Source organism: Ambystoma mexicanum, chromosome 5p (genome assembly GCF_040938575.1).
Source record: "Ambystoma mexicanum isolate Mex_15411 chromosome 5p, UKY_AmexF1_1, whole genome shotgun sequence".
In the NCBI taxonomy this organism is placed as follows: Eukaryota; Metazoa; Chordata; class Amphibia; order Caudata; family Ambystomatidae; genus Ambystoma; species Ambystoma mexicanum.
Genome location: NC_090930.1, coordinates 457855911 through 457871459, shown reverse-complemented (window position 1 = coordinate 457871459; position 15549 = coordinate 457855911). Strand labels below are relative to the sequence as shown.

The window sequence follows — 15549 nt, the reverse complement described above, 5'->3', positions numbered from 1 at the left end:
CACTAGGCTTAGAAAGTCTTGCAGAGGGTTCAAAAAGAGTTTAGAGAGGCTTAGGAAAGTTTAGCCAGGGTGTCCCAGGCTAACCCAGGTTCGAAAGCCGGGGGCTAAATCTACCCCGTACAGTCGGTAGCAAGGGAAGCCAGGCGGGACACGGTACCTTAAGTGGGAAGGATCCTCCAGCGGTGGCAGTTGTTCCTGGTAGTGGGTGCAAGTTGCGTCGTCGTCCAGGTGAAGAGAAGATCTCAATTTGGAAGAAAGATGAAGGTCGTTGCTCTACCAGGGAAGAAACCAGCCGCGGAGTCTTCTGGTTAAAGGTGGTACCTTTGTTTTGCGGTCGTGGTAAAACGTGGTATCCCGGTTGCCGGGGTGCTTGGCACAGGCAAGGCGGCCACGAGGTATGTCAGGAAGGCGAAAAGACGGTGAAACTGGTTATCCCCACCAGTCAAAGGAAGAAGACTCTCCGGCGGGAGATCTCCTCTGTCGTTGGGAAAAGTGGTGAGGCAGTCCAGCAGGGCTCCACCGGTGGTGGTGTCGTGGCAGGTCGGCTCAGCTTCTCCCTCGTCGGATTCTTAGGTCCTGTGGCGACTTCTGAAGTTCCAGTCCCCAAAGCCCTGCTTTTATGCAGCAAACCCCCATTCACTCAGCCTAGCTGTCACTCAAACATGCTAAGTGGTGAGCCAGCCGGCTCACCACTTGGGCCAATCAGGATGGAGTGCGACTTGAGTTGCCTAGGCAACTCAGTCCAGGGTGCCTAAATTTCCCTCCACCCCTCCTAAGTTACCCAGACAGAGTGGCACCACTTTGGAGGGCTTCTGTGGAGAAGCCCGCCAAAAAGTGGAACAAAGGGCTCGACTTGGGTTGGAGTCACAGAAGAGAACACACATGCCATTTTAGAATCAAGTTTTGGCAAAAAATACCAACCGGAGAATTAATATTAATTAAATAAACCGGCGGTATGTTCGAGGCTACCGTAAATAATTAAATAAACATAGTAGCCTAAAACAATGGGAAATCCCATAGGAAAATATTTGCGGTTGAATATAAAAAGTAGTATCCACTGCCACCAGCCAAAACTCGATCAGGGGGGACGGAGACATGCCCCCTCGACTAACAGACCCCGGGGCAATTGAATTGCCCCAGCCAGTACATCCACAATATGATGGTTTGTACTGGTTCTGTTCAGAATTTGAGACTAGTAAAGTCAATGGTACTTTACATGCCCTGGGAGACAGTAGTCAGTCCCAGGGTATGGAGTCTATACTGGGGGGTCACTATGACACCCCTGTGTCACTGCACTGAGGGTGCTGTGTAACACACATCACAAAAACACATGAAGCCCTATGGAGTAAAAGACCCCATAGCCCATTAACCACATCTAGATTCAAAGAAACACACTCAAATCATGCCCAAGAGTGAGGGTAAAAGAGTCTCACTCTTGGCAGGAGAAAAAAATAAACCCCAAAAATCCAGCAAAGCTGCTGGGGGACTCACTAGGTTAGGAAATTCAGCCTAAACAGAGAATTCTCCCTAACACTCGCCCCCCCCCCCAGACTAAGGGACAGGAGGATTTAATCCACTCCTGGATGAACCTCATACCTCTAGTCGATGACATACATCCTAGAGAGTCCATCAGCATTTTGATGGTGACACCTTGACCTATGTTCTATGGCCCAATCAAAGGTTTTCCTTTGTAAGCTATATGACCTACAAACCCTTTGAGGAACATCAGTCTTTTTAAAGTTATAGGGGATCTGGTTGACCAGTCCCTCAGAAGTTGGTACAACTTCTGAACCTGTGTTAGGCTTTTTCAAGGGGTCCTTATAAAGGATTCCCTTAGATCTAGGGGGGCCTCCAAGGTTCCTCACCACCTCTCTTGGGGGAGCAGGTTGGGTCTTAGGCCTCTTGGTTGGAGGGGTTGGGGTTAGGCAATGTACCTGCTTCTCCTTCCTCTTAGATCTAACCTTACCTACTTTAGGAGTTTCCCCGCTAATACTAGGTTTTGAGTTGGGGTCTTCAGTAGAAGGTCCAACAGTCTGAAGGTTTTTGGCCTTAGACTTTTCTTTCCTGGTTTTCCACCAGCATTGAGAATTACCAGTTCTCTTAGGCCTAGGTAAGGGCCCAGTAGGTCTATCCACCTCTTCCTCGGAAGCAGGGGGAGTCACAGACTCTGAAACTGGGGGAACAATGATGGAGCTTGGTTGGGGCTCCCATTTCCCTAATGTACTAGCCTGAAATGTGCCTGGGTTAGAGGTCAACTTACTAACACCAGGGCTTGTAGTGGGGGTCTCACTAGAGGTTCCCACAGGCTTAGAGTGGTCCCTTAAGGTGGCCTCTCTAGCCAATTTGATTAGGTTCTGGTTCTCCATACTGGGAGGCCTGGGGGTATGTGACACTACTCCTAGAGTTCTCAGGTCATTCCCCAACAGGACCTTCCCAGGCACCTCAGTCCGAACACTGACAGGGATCATTACTGTCATGTTGTTACACTGAATGAGGGCTGGTAGAATAGGAACCATTTGGACAGGGCCTCCAGACATCTTAGTGGGACCTTTGGGTGCTTTTGCCACATCCTCAGGGTGAAAGAAGCTTTCATCCACTACTGTTCTGCTGGCCCCAGTGTCTCTCCTGGCAGGAGTATCCTGACCATTGACAAGAACACTGTCCACATAATACACCTTATAGTTAACAGGTAGGGAGTTATACACCACCCTATTCTGGGTACTAACCAGACCTATAGGCTCTGAGTTTACAGTTGCTTGAAGACCCAAGGGTTCTTCAGCAAAGAGTTCAAAGTGGGCACTAGCCATCTGTACTTCATCTTCAGGAGTGAAGACTGTGCTGATCCCTGCAGGTTTACCCTTGCATCTGGGATCCCCTTTGATATGGTCAGTAGCCTTACAGATATAGCATTGTCCAAATGCTCTCTGAAAGGATGGCTTGTTCTGACCTCCTTCTGGTTGTTGACCAGAAGGTACACTAGCCTGATTCGGTTTACCCTGGGGCTTACCCTGGTTATTTTGTTGTTTGTGGCCCTCTTTGTTATTAGAGTTATTAGAATTCTCTGGATTCACTTTAGGTGGCTGCTTTCCCTCATCCTTTTTCTGAGTGACCCCTGAATCCTTGTGAGTGGCCCTGTTGGCAACCCACAAGTCAGCAGCCTTAGCTAGCTTTCTGGAATCTAATTCCTTTGAATCAGCCAAGTGCTGTCTGAGCTCAGGAGAGCAGGCATCATAAATTGACTCCAACATAAAAATATTCTTCATACCTTCATAAGTGTTCACTTTGTAACCCTTAATCCATCCCTCTAAGTTTTTCAAACACTCACTCACCCAGGTAGCCCAAGGGGTACCATCATTCTTTTTGAGGGTCCTAAACCTCTTAAGATACTGGGAAGCGGTCTTCCCAAATCTAGCTATCAGAGCTAGTTTCACACATTCATACTCTTTCCTATCCTCCTCCCCCAACTCCATTACCACATCAGTTGCAACAGGGGGAAGCCTAGAGAACAACCAGGTAAGTAAGTCATTTCCTATGATGTTCTGGAGCCCATGATTATATTCAAACAGAGACAACCAGTCCAACACATCCAACCTAGTCTCATACATACCAACCAATTCTTTAGGCATCCGGGGTCTTTTAGGACTGGAACTTCTAGAGGAGCCAGAGAGAGAAGCATTTTCGACAGATCATTTCTTCATTTCTTGCTCATGCTTGAGCTCCATTTCCCTTAGCCTTAGTTCTTGATTCTTAAAGGACCAATCCGGGGTCTCCACCAACAATCCTGTTATGGGTGAGGGCAGGACCCGAGTGCTTTGCAACAGGAAAGGTAGCGGATGACACCATGTACTCCTAACTCCCACCTATTTTCCTGTCTTTTGCAGATCAAAGTGTCTTTATGGGTAACTGAACCCTTTATGGCTCTTGATCAAAGTGCAGGTCTCCTTTGAAGTTTGTGATGAGAGCAGACTTCCTGTCTCCCTTAAATCACATACTTCTCCGTCTGAAAGGGGTCCACTCTGCAGGGGCTGCCTGCAGTACGAGTGGACCCAGAAATGCCATTTACTGTCCTTCATACAGAGGAGTGGGAACTAGCTTCAAGTTGACAAATCACATATCAAAGGGGTTTTAACCCCGCCTTCCTGTTGTATGTCCTGTGATCAAGTCCCTTTTACAGGCTTGCCGCAATTACATCTTATCAGTATGCGCTGCCACCAGCAGTTGAGAGAACAGGAGGGCAGATTCATGGAGCCTTTGATATTTTAATTAGGCTGCCCACGGCTGGAGGAAGGGGTCACCTTCCCCCTTATTGGGATGCTTTGGTGTACCTATGGCTGTCACATTCCAGCTGAACATGACAGGGGAGGACCGCACTTGTAGGCTGTGTCCTCCCGGAGTATACGTGACTATGCATTTTGTGTGGTGAGCATGGAAAATATGTGCAGAATGTCCGCATACATTTTCAGAGGTTCATCACCCATCATTCATTTTCATTTAAAAAATATCAAAAAGCCTAGGCGAGCGCACACTCCCCGTGTGGATGGTTGAGTTCCTCACATTGATCATAGACCTGAGAGCAGGATAGCACCATATTCCTCTGCATAGAGACTTTAGATCAGAAACGACATTCTTGACACACATGTGATTGTTTCGGTATAAGAAGTTAAGCTTTCTGGTATCTTCAGCTACAAAGGTATTCCACCATGCGGTGCGTGGAGTACTGGCAGAGTCTTTATGGTTTGCGTAATGTGAGTGATAATGTAGTCATATAAGCCAAAATGGGACAAGAACACCGAAATCGGCTGAAAGCAGTGTTCCGAAGGTTATGTGATAGCGGCCTCACCCTCCATGAAAGTAAGTGCTCATTCATGCAATGCCAAGTCCAGTTTTTTGGTTTCAGGTTCAAGGAATCAGGAATCTCTGCGGATCCAATGATAATTAATATAGACATCTATACCAATGACATCCCTGTCAGAGGTTCAATGCTTTCTGGGAATGAAAAACGTCTGAGGCCAGTTCATTCCTAATTCGGCTACCATTACCGAACCCTTGAGGAACCTAATTCTCAGTGATGAAGTTCGGGAGAAGAATACGACCACTTAGAAAGATTTTGAGAAGCCTGAAGAAGCCCTAGATGAGGACACTACGATGGTGTTCCACAATAACAATCAGAAATTCTAGTCGATGCAAGCCCAATGGCGGTTAGGGGGAGTGCTGAATGAGATGGACGAAGAAGGTGGTTGACAGCCCATTGTGTTTGCCACTAACACTCTCCCGGCTATGGAGGGATGGTACTCATAAATGGAGTGTGGGGCACTGGCCGTGACGTGGTGCTGCCAGCATTTTAATTTCCATGTTTTTCGGTGGCCTGTCACCATGGTCATGGTGGCTGCCTATACTGCATGTCTCAGCCCTGTTTCCACCCCTTTGATTGAAGGGATGGATACTGCAACTGCAGGATTATAGAGTGACACTATGCTGTGTGATGAGTTCATTGGAACCTGATTACCTTTTGAGATATCCAGTGGTTACGGGTCAGGAAGAGGATGACCATACATTGGATACTGAGGAGCTGGTCAACATGCTTACTGGGGCTGCGGTGCCCAGCTCCATGTCACTTATAGGAATTGCAGTGGTAACAAGCATGCATAGAGGGTTGCAGCTAGTGGTGGACCGACTACATGAAGGGAAATGGAAGACGCTGATGGCAGATGTGGGCCAGTCCATGCTGGATACCAGGGCGTTTATGAATCGACTCTGAAGAGTGAAAGTTGAACTCTAGGTGGTCCTGCATGGGTACTACTGGACCAGGATACCAGGATAGTGATTCCCCCTGCACCTATTCCAAAAATCCTGGAAAATGCACACACAGGTCACCAAGGAACATGCAGGACAAAGGCACACCTCCGGGAGAAGGCTTGGTTCCTTGATCTCGAAGCACAAATACATCCGACAGTCACGCAATACAGATGGCTCCAGGCTGCTGGAAGCCCCCCTAAACCTCCAACTATACAGACGGCATAAAGGTCTGAGGAATCATGGCATGCCGTGAGCATGAACTTCGGAACTAATCTACAGAACAGGCATTTCCTGATCGTCCTCAGTGCACTTTTAAGGTATCTTGTGGTGTGATTTGTGAGCTTCACGGATGTGTTCATTCCTGTCATTGAGGATTTCTTTGTGACACATGGACTCCCACAGTCCATTAGGACGGATAATGGTCCCCCCTTCCAGGGGATGGCATTTAAGAAATTCTCAGATGGCCTGGACGTGGAGCACATGCACATTTGACTGTGCTGGCCCAGGGCCAATGAAGATGTGGAGCAATGTAGGCACACGATGATCAAGATGTTCAGGATTGCGCTGGAAGAAGAGGTACCTCTAGAGAACACGCTGACTACCTTTATGATGGCAGGGCGACTCCTGATACATCCACAGGTATTTCCCCGGTGGAAGAGTTGCTACAGCTCATTGTCGGTTCAACAATTCCAGAATATTGGTCAAGAGAAGTGGGGAAGCTTGGTGAGAGTGGAGTCAGAGAAAAGCAGCGAGAGAACAATGACCGAGAATCCAGGTACAGGCATCTGCTACCATCCCCAGTATAGGTGAGGGATACTCCACTGCTGGGAAACAGGAAGGTCACCCAGAAGTTGTATCTCCCTCATAAAATGGCTTTGTGGATGATCACAAGAAAAAAAAGGTACATGAGAATGGCCAGCAGGAAACGTGAAGAGGTGAACCTTAACTCCAGCTGGTTTAAGATGTTGGTATCGAGGTCAATGGGTCTCATTACAACCCAGGCGCTAAGTGGTTAACAGCGCCATAAAAGGCTGCTGCGCTGTTAACCACTTAGCGCCTTACTACGAGGTCCCTTTGCGGGACCCGACCTGAACGGCTGGTCTGGACCAGCCGTTAAATTAGGGACCCGCAAAGGGACCTCCCAGGCAAGTAATTGCTGTCTTCCCCATTCCCATTGAGCCCTATGGGGCAAAAATGGGATTGGGGAAGGGCTATGGTGAAATGGGGAAATACCGTTCCGCCATCCTTGGAATGGGGAAATATTTCCCCATTTCACCATGGCAGACTCGTTATAACACCGGCACCAACCATGGTGCTAATAGCGCCATGGTTTAGCGCCGGTGTTGTAATGAGGGCCAATGACAGAGCTCAGCAGGAGTGAGGATGATGAATGCACCGGAAAACAAAGGTGGTGAATCCCACCTGCCTGAGGTCATGGGTGAGGATAAAACAGGATGATCAGATGTAGAGGTGAGATGCAAGGAGGACGCTCAGTAGCAGATGAGGAGACAAAACCGAAAAGAGAACATAGGACGATGCCGGCAAGGCTCGATGACTTGCTGATAGAAAATGACTAAGAAGAAGTGCAAGGATGATGGACAGACAATGATCTTCAACCCTACTGAAGCTCAATAACTGTTGTTTGTATGCTTGTATGTTGTTCATTCTGAGGTTGGTAGGGGATGTGAAACAGTCTGCCCCTTCATGCTGTACATGGGGCGGACGTAATGTCAGGTCTGTAATAAAAGGGCCCAGAGGCGGGCAGTTGTCACACCACGACGAGTGCTGTGTGCATACTTGTTCTGGGGCTCTCTGGGCCTACAACAGACACCTGTGACATCTTCTTGTTGTCACCATAGCTGCACACTCTCTAGGCCACAGGAGGATTGACAATGCTACACAGAATACAGAATGTATTCATTCCCATAGGCTATTATAGGCAACTACAGATGGCCTTCCCCAATAACTACAAATAGGAGGTCTCACATTAAATGCAATGCATTCCTGTGAAATCCTTAAACTGATGACGTAATAAAACGTGTTCTCTTTCACAAGTACAAAGGGCAGGGCTTGGATTGCCATTTTGAAAAGACCAAGAACCACTAAACATGTTCACTGTATGCTTCAATGGCAGTTTAGTGTGGCACTCTTACCGAGGTTAGAAAGCAAACTCGTAATGAAGTTCCAGGGGCCTTTAAAGATTGAAACCTGTTTGCTGTCAGTTTCACTCAGATCTCGGCGGCGAGGGCTTCACCCACTTACCCGCTACTCAACGTAATGGAAGCTAACGCTGTCTCAGGCTCCTCGGTATGAAATGTGCCCACGTTTCCCTAAACATGAACTTCAGGACAGAGCATGTTTATCAACAGCATATTCTATTTCAGTTAATCTCACTGATCACTGCCTACTCTCAAAGGCGTATTATGCCGTGCAATTATTTCAAAACAACATCTTCTTTGTATATTCAGTCAGGTATTTGGGTGTGTGGATTTAAGCCTCTCAAAGGCAGCAAGGGGTTGGCATGCCAACACAACTAGTTTAAACGCCTAGTACTTCTATTGCATCATTCACAAATCAGAAGAATTAGGTGGCACATGTCCACAGATAACAACATCTGAAAAGCAATGTTCTGGATTGTATTTCTTTCTAGAAATTAAATTCGATCTACGCCCTTATATTTCTGTGACCATTTTGGATTTTTTAATTTTTTTTATTGTGAACATGTGCATTGAAAGTAATGCATTCTCATATTTATGCTGTTCGTGAAGGTCGATATTTCAAAAGTTTACATACTTCATGGGTGATTTGCTCTATAACTAGATGCCAAGACCAGCTATGCATCTGCCTGCACTCATTACCATTGGAAAATCAAATATCAAATTGTTCATTACCGGCTCCATTCATCCCTCATTATTCATTCCTGAAAGTTAGATGCGCATAACACCGTCGTTTTTTTCTGTGTGAAATGGCTTATAAACATGTCCATCAAAGCTACGTACCTCCACCATTCTTGTAAGCAAGGTATGGAAATCTCCAGATGTTCCCCAGCCCCACCGCATATCCAACCATAGAGAGGAGATACTCTGCTTTATTTGACCAGATGCCACGATCTGTGATTTCATCCTTTGCATTTGCATGAGAGTCCTTGTAAAAACATAAATGTAAATATATATGTTTATCTTTCAGAATGACTTAAGCAGAGAAGGCGCTGTGGTGTTTTAAAATGCATGGCATGACCTGTTTCTTTAAGACTGTGCGTTAAGGTATGTTTCATGTAAAGATCATCAAGTAGCTTTTGAATTTCAAAAAGTCATTCACATTTTTAAAAATACACGTTTCCCTAACACAAACTGGTTTTCTCTTCCAATTCATAACAGTTCCATGTTCCTTGAAAGCACCCATACCTTACTTCGCCTCTCAGTTGTGACTGTTGACTTTGAAAATACGTGTGGTTGAGCATGTCGTATTCTTAACCATGGGAGGCCAAAGGGATGTAAGGACGCTCTCACGTGGTCACCGGTTTAAGTTTATGTATTTCTGTTACAGTAATGTAACCATAACACAGTAATGCCCCTCACCACTGAACGTCTCTTCCCGGTGCCATCATGAGAAACCTTTCCTTCGAGGAATCCTGAACTGATGTTTGTCACCTAGGAAACATGGAGGACCACCAGTGTATAGTTTTAGTGTGCTCAAAATGCCCTTCATATTCCAGCTCAACATGCCTTATCTGTAAAATCATCTCAAAGAAAAGGTCTTCTACCCTCATAAATTCCACCTCCTTCCAGAATATGGCTCTGATTTTGTGGGACCAGAGTCTATCACAGAACTCCCTACCACCACCTTCTTGCAATGTGGGGCCTGTTTGCTGGATTGTCATCATTTTCAGGCACATCCTGGATTCCTGCATGTGTTTACACCATATGAGAAGTGTCTGGCTGTATTGCCTCTGTGTGCGCATGCAGAGATTGCTAAAACACCCCCAAACCCCAGTGAAAAAACGTGGAGAATCCCATTACAGCGGATTTCTATGTATTCCACCTACTGGCAACACATGCTAAAAGAGCAGGCAGTGTCTGGGGATCCCTGCCTCTTTTCATACTATCAATAAAGATAGAAACACGTTCTAGGTTATGCGCTTGTCCTTTCAATTATTCCAACACACAACTATTAATGATTTTTTCAAAAATGTTTTTGTAGCAATGTATTGATTGCTTGACTGTTTGCTACTGCTGACATCTCTTTCGACCTTGTGGTCGTTTTCAAGGCTTTACATATATAACTGTCTCATCTGTTGTCCAACGAGAGGACATGCGTTCCCCTTATTCAAGAATTGTAGTCTTAACATATATTCTTCACATTCGTGTCCTTGTCACAGCGCAAGGCTGAATGCATTTTCATGCACACTGGTGATCCAGCACACATTATTTCCATTGTGCTAGAGGGGTCATGGATAGAGAATACAGCTGAAAAACCTTCAATCAACTGGTGCCATTAGTTGTCAGTTTGATCACTGTCCACGTTTTTTTGTCAATAATAATGTCACTGCAAACAGTATATCACTGTGGACAGTTGACTTTTTATGCCTAAATGATTTTTCACATGAGTACGCTTGGAGCACTTTCCTCCGGAATTCATTCCAGTGCATGTCTTCAGTATATGGTGCATTTATCACCTCTGCCACTGAAGCAGCTGAGTTTTTTTGTTTTTACTATGAGGTTGAAGTCCTGCCACTTGAATGCGATGATCAGAACAGAAATGAGCACACCATTCTCTGCCAAATAATAATTTTGAGCTCACTTTATTTCCACAGTGCTGGTTGGATCATGGATAGTATGCATCCCTGGGGAAACCTACAATCATATGTTGGTTCAATTCACCAACCCCATCAGCTCTGGTATTATCATTTGCCCTTTCCTGGATACCACATCTGTTCAATAGCATGTGCTAAAAGAAACAGTGTAAAGCCTATCAATTCTCCATTGCCAGGTCCCAGAAAAAACAGAATTCCTTCTGCAATATCTTGACTGGCTGCACAATGCCAACAAACTTATTTATGTTGGCCAATGCCCCTATAGTCGTAATTTGACTCTGATTCAGTATACCGACACAGACACATATGTTCCACCTGTCACTGTAGAGTTGTAAATCTGAATTATAGGCACAGTTCTTGAGAATGAGTTAGCCCATGCCCCCTTTACTTGGTGGAAGAAAGGAACAGCTTCTGCAAAATGTCTGATCACCTGAAGCGCTCCTCCCCTACACATTCACACCAGACTGACTGCAGAGATCTAACGTATTCAGGCCATCCATCTAGGGTACTCTGGGCTGCATTACATGCGCCCCTGCCATAGCACCGCATCAATACAAACAGAACCACAGATAAACTTGGAGACTACGGCATCTGCAGTTGTGGCAACGGCCTGTTCACTACTTTAAACCAAGGAATGGATTTCAGGTGCTATCATTACTACCGGCTCAATTCTGAATATATTTGTTTGCAAAATGACAGAGAACTGCACCAATATATGAATGAAACCAAACTACTTAAGAAGACATCCTTCTTAAAGCAAAGGACAACTATTCTTAATGGGGTTTATATTTCCTGTCTCTTCCTCTATTATGGCTGCCTCTTTTCTACCTTTTGGCACTTCAAATAGTTTGGTTTGTGGGTGCAGTACATTGTATTGAATGTGTAATAGGCCGTGTTCTTTCTTTTGTTAGGGTGCATGACATTGACATGGTGCATGTTTCTTTTAATGCATGCCAAGGCCTTTCCTGTAAGGACTTTACATTGCAAGCAGAAGAACCTGCCTCTGCAAGGCTTTCTCCAACCTCCATGCTCCTAGACACTATTCAACAAACTCTGCATTCAGTAGCAGCTTGTATTCCTCCTAAAAAGGGATGCTTCTTAAAAAAAGACATGAACACACAGCATGAAGAGTTAGCTGTACTGCTCTCGCAGCAGGTCAAGGAACAATTGGAGGAAAGAGAATTATTCATTTCTCCCTGAGCATTTCCTGCCTTCTATGCTTTCAAACCAAGTTCTTAGGGTACCAGTGCTAGTGATCCTCTCACTGGATCAGCCATCATCTCAATGCTCTCTCTTCACTGCTAAAGACATTGGGCATGACTTTGTCCTAAGCAATGCCTGCCTCCTGTGCCTTCAACCGGATCACATATATATATATATATATATATATATATATATATATATATATATATATATATATATATATATATATATATATATATATATATATCAATGCCAGCACACCTCAGGCTGTCTTCACCTGAACGCCAATAACCATTGTTCCAAAACATCCCTATTCTCAACTATGTACACTCCTCTTTTGATTGATGTATGTATTTTTGTGAAACAAAATTCTTGCTGTACCAACATATATGAATACAATGTAAAACAAAAGTTGAACTTTGTATGTATTCTTGTCTGCCTGTACCGGTTATAAATTAAATAGAAACAGAGCATCATGATCCTACCTGGGTATTTGATATCACTCATGTATTGTTTTGTATTGGAGGTGGAGGATGTTAAAAGACTGCCTGAAACATCAACATAATTTGTATTTATGATCAGCTGGTTATTATGTTTTTTTAATGATTATTTTAGATTTTTCATATTCTTATTTTATATATTGCAGACGATGTATGCAACTTTTAAGATAATATCTCCACTGCCCTACTTCTCCCACTCCCTCTTGACTGCATACATGCCACTCAAGCAAAACATTGCATGGCCAAACGCTCCGTCTTTAGATCATCCATTCCCCCTTCACTTCTGTTATTGTGGCCTCCCGCCCTGAGGGACCCTTCCTTCTTATGCTGTCCTGCAAAAAATCTTCAAGTGATATTCCCTGGGGTTCACTCTTTCACATCACAGATTCAAGACAATATAAAAGAAATCCCATTTTGAACTGCATGTGCTCAAACACATTTTCCCTCGTCTGGACACAGAAGACATTGTACCAGTGATAACAGCCATGGTGATCTGATGACTGGATTTCTGGCATAGTATTTACCTAGTTTCTAAAATGTTTCACCCACTAAACCGTTCAAAACAAAGGCTATTCCTTGACCTGAAACCTGGGACCACATCATTCCTGTGTTGCTATTTCTACACTGGCTCCTAGTGGCAGCTCTCCTTAGCTTCAGGACTCTTTGTCTCATTCACTGACACTAGTGAGACTAAATGAGAGTAAATGCCTTTTTAACTCAGGCAACAGACAAGCAAGCACTTCTCCTCTACACCTGATAGGTCTAATAGCTTTACATCACTTGTGGCAATGAGCTTTCGAATATAGATATTTGGGGCAGAATGCTGAATGCAGAAGGACAGTCATTTGGAATGATCTACCAGACACTCATATCTGAAGGACATCACACCCCGTTCCTGAAATGACAAAACATGTTCCTATTTAAAAGGAATTATCCTCTGAACTCATAATCTGCTGCCTCACTAATGGAGTTTTTAATTTACAAGCATGATGTCAAGACTAGGCCTGGGCGAATTTGGTAGAAATCAACCTAGCAAGCTAGCAAGCATCTTTAATTGGTCTCATGCAACAGCTCTAATCTAATCAGGAGCCTCTAATCTCTCATCAAATCTGAGGTTTATTCATTGGATGCATCCAGCCAATCTGTGCTCTGTTAGGCAGCCATCTTGAAGTTGTTCAGCCAATCAGAGGCCTAGAATCTCCTAATGTAGGTTTGACCCTCTATATGGGGCCCAAATCACAAGTCACTTCTTTTTGTTAGAGATATGAGCTACACTGGACAGGATCACACATGGTGAACATTTGTAAAGTTTGGTGGGCTTTGGAACAGAGTTTTGAGGAGTTTAGTTGGGATGTTTGTTTTCGCTTTTTGTCTCGTTTCTGGGCCTCCAATGTGTTTTTGTAGTAAAAGCTCATGCTTCATTGCATTAGTGTATTTTCAGTGTGTTTTTAGTGCGTTTTGGGCTTTTTTGCTCTTTCCCTTTTGTTCCCCATTTCACATTTTAAACTTTAAAAAGGCGAAAACATTGTTTCCTATCCCAAATCCTATCCCCAAACCAACACATAAAAAATGTTTACACTTTCTCAGTTTGCCCATTCATGTTTGTTGTTTTCGTTTCATCTTCCCGCTTGCTGTTCTGTTGATTTGTCTTGTAGATTTGTTTGTAGTGGTATAGTATGGGAGTTATTGCCGTAGTGGTATAAGTACCTTCCTGGTCTTTTGTTTGTTGGTTCTCAGGATCAGTACTGTTTCACACTTTCAGTTTCTTCGGTTGTGCTTCATTTTAACTGGTTCTCAAGTTTTACATTTGTGATTCTAATGGAGTGACTGCAATCATTGGGGTGTAGGGAAAGAACTGTGTAGGAGCTCATAAAAAGGAGAAGCTGCATTTCTCCTGACAGCAGGAGGAGGATTCCCCAGTGATATAAGAAGTGGGGGAACCTCATGCTGCTGTTTGTTGTTTCAAGTTTGCATGCATGGTGCATGCAGAATATAACATCCTCTGATTCAGTGGGAGCTTGCTGTAATGAAGGAGGCTCTAGGTGGCGGGGAGGGGGAGGAGGTGGTGCCATCAGAAGAGGCACTGGCAAATAACATGAAAGCCATAGAGGCTTGGCCTCTTGTGGCTGCCCCCATAGAAGCGGTTGAGGCTGTACCTCCTGTGGACACCCCATGGAGGTAGGTCTTCCAGTAGATGGCACAGATGCAGGGCCAGAAGAGGTGCAGGACGGCATGTTTCTCATGTTGGAAGAGGTGATGTCAACAGAGAGGAGAGTTAAGGGATGCCTCCTGTCTGTGTGGGAGAATTTGAGAAGAAGTGGGAATCCATCCGGAGGATGCTCATGAGGAGTATTATCCTGCCAACCTGGCACAGCAGGTGGTGGACCTGGAGGAGATGGATATTTGAGAATAAACTTCCTGAAATTGCCATGGCAGAGTGGGTGAAGACATGCACAGGTGGAGCCCCAGCAAATGTTACTATGTACCCTCATACACAGTCCACAGGTTCGTTGACATGGGATTACTTTGTGCCACAACTCCCAAGAGCTTCAATGGGGAGGTGGAGAGCTTTGTAAGCAGGAGAAGAGGGGGTTGAAGAGAAAGGGAAACGTCCATGACCTAGGAAGCAGAGGAAACATATTCAACCATGTCACATGACTATATAACTGAGAAAGAGTTCTAAGACTGCACTGTGACTTCTAGCATCCCAGATTCCTCTCGCCTTAATGCTGCATTCACACAGCTTTCACATCTTTGAACAGATGTCAGTGATGAACAGATATCAGTGGAGTTCTTTCAGTTGATGTTGTCAATCTTAAAATTGACAATGCTGTCACACTTCCCAGAATTTGGGCTGATCAGTGTTCTGTCTCAAAGTTAAAATGTGAGTGGTGCAACAAAGCATTCTTGCACATTTGCATTACATCTCTTTTGATGCATATTGGGAGTGCTACCCACCCCAGGATTTATGTGGATGAAAAATGATAACTTTTTAAATGAAATATGGGCCCAAAAAGGAATGCAATAGCTACAGAATGTTACCTTTCAATTCAGCTACCTGTGGATCACCACACATTGGAACAATCATGTCCCTCACCAGGTACACCAGAAGAGGAACCTCACTCAGAGATGTATTATAATGCCTATCCCACTTGGAAGCCCCCTCGAAAAGGTCCCATGAATGCACATACATTATAAATCTACTGCCACAGAAATGGCAGTAAAATGCCCATCTGG

General features: G+C 44.7%; 1 protein-coding gene across 2 annotated transcripts in view; it reads right to left on the bottom strand.

The window, feature by feature from the left end:
- Positions 1-15549, bottom strand: part of LOC138481015 (sodium- and chloride-dependent neutral and basic amino acid transporter B(0+)-like) — a 995695-nt gene that overhangs the window by 850627 nt on the left and 129519 nt on the right. Inside the window, exon 2 of one of the 2 annotated variants that reach the window (XM_069612862.1) lies at positions 8796-8940. The exons of the other annotated variant lie outside the window; for it this stretch is intronic. Coding sequence (XP_069468963.1) covers positions 8796-8940 — 145 coding nt within the window. The remainder of the gene's footprint in view (positions 1-8795; positions 8941-15549) is intronic. 2 annotated transcript variants of the gene reach the window in all.